The sequence below is a fragment of the Lolium perenne genome, chromosome 3, assembly GCF_019359855.2.
Source record: "Lolium perenne isolate Kyuss_39 chromosome 3, Kyuss_2.0, whole genome shotgun sequence".
NCBI lineage: Eukaryota > Viridiplantae > Streptophyta > Magnoliopsida > Poales > Poaceae > Lolium > Lolium perenne.
In genome coordinates this window covers 138,618,109-138,623,191 of record NC_067246.2, presented here as the reverse complement: position 1 = coordinate 138,623,191, position 5,083 = coordinate 138,618,109, and the positions used below count along the sequence as shown (strand labels likewise).

Genomic DNA, 5,083 nt, shown 5'->3' with positions numbered 1-5,083 from the left:
TGCACATCTGCAAGTAAAAAAGAATATCACAAAAATCAGAGCCGATCATTAGAGCATCCGTTTTGTGAAAAAGAGGGAAATTGGCCGGCTGGCGTGCAGCGTATCAATCGAGACAGGAGATGTGTCTTCATCACGGTTCACCGATCTCACATGACACGACATGGATGAAAAGCAGCTAAGCTACCGACACAAATGCCGCCGTGCCAGCACAACACAAAACTATATGCTTCCCTCTCTGACTCTCTCTACCAGACTACCACTCCATCGGTACTCTTTAAAGTTCCTAGCTCCCAACCCCCAAAACATATAAGCCCACGACGCATCGCATAGTCGATCGCGCGCGAGAAGAGCATCTCTCTAGAAGAAGCAACGACGAGTCGACGACGACCATACCCTGATCAGTTAGCTTCTTCTCAGTTCTCTCACGGCCTCTCGATCGTTGCGGGATGCTGCAGCTCTTCCCCGGCCGGCGCCGGGGCTACCCCGTTCTCGTGGTCGCCATGGCGGTTGCCGTCCTGAGCGCCGCTAACCCGCGCGCCGCCGTGGACGCGTACAAGAACTACACCGTCGGCGACGACAAGGGGTGGTACGACGGCCTCGCCGTCGACTACCAGGCCTGGGCCGAGGGCTACAATTTTAGCCTCGGAGATTTCCTCAGTGAGTACCACACACAGTTTCTTACTCTCCCTCGATCGACCTCTCTAATTGGAGTGGCAATCAGCTTTGCTTTCTCATTCATTTCATGTTTTCAGTAATGACAATTTTCATGGCTCATGATCCATGCGGTTAAATTCCTCGTAATTAAGCTCGGGTACGGTCGTGCCTCTGAGACCTGCGTAGTTTGCGAAAAAAATAAGCATCGTGTCAGCTAGAACCAGCGAACCATGTATAGAGTAGAGTGTATGAATAGCGTTTGGCCCAGGTTTGCTTTGCTAAGCTCTGTCAGGTGTTAGCTCGTGAGTTCTATGCTCCTTTCGGTGGTTAGCGTGGGCCTCCGGGGTATCGAAAGCAGCTACGTTTCTGCATTGGTTTCACTATGCGTGCACATGCCTTGTGGGGGAAAGGTGCAACATGCTCCGTTTCCCCTCGTACCTTTGCCATTTGCCAATGAACGAACAGTTACACAAACGACGATGCAGATCTGTTGCCAATCATTGAAGTGGTAATTCGGAAAGTGTTCGATTCTAAAAACAAATCGATCGAACGATTGGCCATTGCTGATTCATCTTCTTGAACCGACCGATGACCATTATCAAGCAGTATACTATCATGACGTCCTTTCTCTTTTCCTGCGCACGGTTGCTCTGATTTCACGTTACATGCTCTCACAGGGGAGAAGATTTTCTTCGAATCGGAGAAATTTTATATTCATTGGATGACTCATGCAACATTGGGATCCCAAACTATTTGACAATCGAGAACTGACAAAGTATTAGAGCAAGTTCAGTAGTATAACCAACTATTGGTTATAAGTCAAGTGACTTGTCATCTATAGTTAACATAGAGCTAGCATGTATAATAGTGAGTTATAAAATTGTACTATTTTATCAATGCATGACTCACTTTTACTCTCATAAAGTGACTACAAGCGCGTGCTAGAACTGATTCTTGCATGAGAGTTCACTCATCTTCTCTCTCCTACTTTCTCTCCTCCAAATGGATAAAAATATATTATTTTAATTTTTATAGTCAGCTAACTAGTCTTTACTGTACTTGCTCTTATAGCACGAAAGAGCAACGTGTTGATCTAGTATAGCATGCCACCACTTTAGCCAATCTATGGTGCACTTGTACTACAGCCGAATTGTCGAACCAAACAACTACTCCATCCATTACATATTAGTTGTCGCTGATTTGGATCTATTTAGACATATTTTTGTGTAAATGTATATTTTAAATACAACATATATTTATAGTAACAAATAGTATATTACAAAATAAAGTGTGAAAGAAACCAACAAATTTTCGGGGTCTTTAAACTCTTTCTTCTTCCATAACAAAATTTTGTACTTTTCTTCAGGCAGCGCACCGACGATAGAAACCAAACCATAGACCTGAAAATACCAAGAAAAGTTTTCCAGAAAGCTATTTAGTCATACAATCTTGAGGCCTCTAAAAAGATAACCAAGAGTGATACAAGTAATCTACCCGGCTGACCAAAAAAGTTACACCACGCGTTACAGTCCCGTTTACTTGCTCGCTCCGATTCATAAAAAGCGTCGTGGTTTTAGTTTGAATTTAAGCAGATATCGGGACACTTACTATTGATCGAAGGAGTAACACATTCTGTACCAACTGACCATTACCGTGCTGTAGTATTCAACACGGACAAGAACCACTCGGTGGTGCAGACGCGGAACGAGACCGTGTACAAGAGCTGCGACTACGACGACTCCGCCCCAGAGGACACCGTCGATTGGTCGGCCGCCGCGCCGGAGTTCAGCAAGGATGCCGTCACGGCCGCCGTGCCGCTGCTCAAGGAGGGCAAAACCTACTTCTTCTCCGGGAACTACGACGGCGAGCAGTGCGAGAGCGGCCAGCGCTTCGCCATAGCCGTCGCGCATGGCCAGGGCCTACCACCGGACCTCAGGCCACCGGTGGCAGACGCGCCGGGGCCAGCGGCCGGGCCGGATAGCGCAGACGCGGCGCCGGCCTTCGACTTCAGCCACCCAAAGAACGTCTCCACGCCGTCGTACACGGATGATTCCGATGACGAGTCGAGCAGTAGCACTTCGGGTTCTAGTCTGACTCTAGCCAGTCTCCGGCCCGGCCTCATGATCATGGCTCTAGCTGTGCTCTTTGTAATGCAGGTGTAGTACCATATGCATGCTGTGTATAAGATTTATTTCTGTAATTTAATTAACTAGTTGTAGAAGAGTGTTGTACACCTTATTGCATCGATCAGATCATTCCATTTTCTTTTTTCATTTTGTATCAGAGTTGTATAATAATGATCATATATCTGAATTTGATCGTTTGGCCAATAAGAGATCTTGAGATTCAGATGTATGTTGTTCCATATTGTTTCAGTAGCAAACACGATGGATCTCCATACTTGTTATTTTGCTGCCGCGGGAGCAACCGTGAGTATCGACTTTATTGTTAGGCTCTTAGATAAAGCATCAAGGACGGAGCAACAATATACATTAAATAAATATTTGTAACATCCCAGGAGGAATTTGGGTAAACAAGGTGTAGATTTAAAAGGGTTGTGCATCTGCATCTTAAAACGGGGAATTTTTCGCGCATTAAAACCAAAACCCAGAGGGGTCGAGGACTCTCTTGCTATGAACTAGGGTTTAGTTGCAGCAGGTGAGCGATGGATTCCGACATGACTTTTGTGTATTTACGGGTTTTTTTTGGGGGGGGGGGGGGGGCATTATTTGAATTTGGTTCAAATACAAAAAAATATGGAATCAAATTATATAATTTCAAACAAAAGAATATTTTGAATTTAAACAATAACTTTCATACCAGACCTCAAACAACATTTGAGTTTAATACAATATTACAATAATGCAGAAATTACAATATTATTGTTATACACACCAAATATAATAATTTTACAATATTCAATATACTACAACTTATAAAATAAAGAAAAAGTTATAGGAAATAAAAAGGAAGTAATACCCAATATACTAAAACCTAGCTAGATTCTTCTATCTTCTTGTCCATCTTTTTTCTTGGACACCTGCAAACATCGAAAAGCGAATTTATGAATCAAATTTGTATTTTCAATTCATTAAAAATAATTAAACCATTATTCTTAAATGAACTCAATTTGTCATATATCCATAACAAATAAAAAATTTAAGACCTAAATAACAAGCATAAGGGGAGTTATATAACACAATCCACTAAAGCATGTCACCATTTGGATCTTTAATTTACCCTTACCAGACAATGATGTCACCATTTGGATCGATGATGGATTGTAGGGGTTGTGCAGATCGGGCTATCCATAGGTTATAGGAGAGGGCACGTGCGATGTCCGGAATGGTCTACCTGAATGGTAAAGGGGAGGACATATGACCGGATTGGTCTACCTGTATGATAAAGGAGAGGACAATCTTGCAAAAGGGTGGGTATGCAGGGGCGTGGAGAAGGGCGGTGAATGACTTCGACCTTAGACTGGGCCCATACTAAAAGCGTATGGACGGGAAAGTACGTCCGGTTGTGCAACATGGCTAAGCTCTCTTATGACTAAAGTAACTACCTTTGCGGAGTGTATCAAATTGTAGCTTGTCACTCCATGTTCCAAGTAAGAATTGCGAATACGGTAGGAAAGAAACACCATGAATTTCTAGACACCCTATGAAGGCACCGATGAAGTCTGTTATGGAGAACCTGACCTCAGGAGGAGTCGAAGGTTTCGACTACATGATTACATATTCCACCGAAGAAGTCAACAAGGAGACCGAGGAGTAGAAGTATTACCTAGGATAGTTAGTTGGGCGGCACCGAACCCTATAGAATAAAGCTAATTGAGTCGTCATGGTACTTAGTTTACTTTTACCAATTGTCCTTAAGTTATTGATGGCCTGCAAGAACAACAGGGTCATTCGTGCATATTTTCATGAAAGTATTATTTCCGGTTTTTATATTGTATCCCAACAAGGAGCCTAGGAGGATATTTATCAGCGGTATTTCTGTTGCATCTAAGGTGTCACAAGTCTTAGGTGAATTGACTGCAAGAATTGAAATGGAAAGCGGTGAGTGTGAATAATAAGAGTTGGAGTATTGATAGTGCAATAAAGTAAAGTGCATAAAAGTAAACAGCTAATAAGAAATAAACGAGTTTTTGTAGATGAAAAAGTAGGCGCGGGGTGACTCGGATCATGGTGATAGTGAATGTGTCATGTGATAAGTGAATATGACTCTTCATATTTATATCTGAGAATGCAAGTAACCCGCAAGAGAGAAAGACTCCTCTTGGTAGATTCCATCTTCCTCCAATAATCCTTCTTCATGTTAACAAAGCCATGGTCAACGCATCTATTAAGGTGGTTAAACCGGAGTAAAGCTTTAGGCTCGGTGGTTCCTTTTGATTCCTCGAGTATTGCTAGATCCTCTTTAATAT

General features: G+C 42.9%; 1 protein-coding gene across 1 annotated transcript; it reads left to right on the top strand.

Moving 5' to 3' along the window:
* The first annotated feature begins 229 nt into the window (after positions 1-229).
* On the top strand, positions 230-2,987 carry LOC127342573 (early nodulin-like protein 18). The gene is made up of 2 exons (XM_051368547.2): positions 230-657; positions 2,317-2,987. The coding sequence occupies exons 1-2, from the start codon at positions 447-449 to the stop codon at positions 2,814-2,816; spliced, it is 711 nt and encodes a 236-aa protein (XP_051224507.1). The 5' UTR covers positions 230-446; the 3' UTR covers positions 2,817-2,987.
* The last annotated feature ends 2,096 nt before the right edge of the window (positions 2,988-5,083 follow it).

Bases quoted from the DNA above. Each gene is read 5' to 3' on its own strand.
- LOC127342573 (XM_051368547.2), top strand. From the start codon at position 447: ATGCTGCAGCTCTTCCCCGGCCGGCGCCGGGGCTACCCCGTTCTCGTG. The intron at 658-2,316 runs GTGAGTACCACA...ACCGTGCTGTAG, and splicing joins TAGCCTCGGAGATTTCCTCA to TATTCAACACGGACAAGAAC.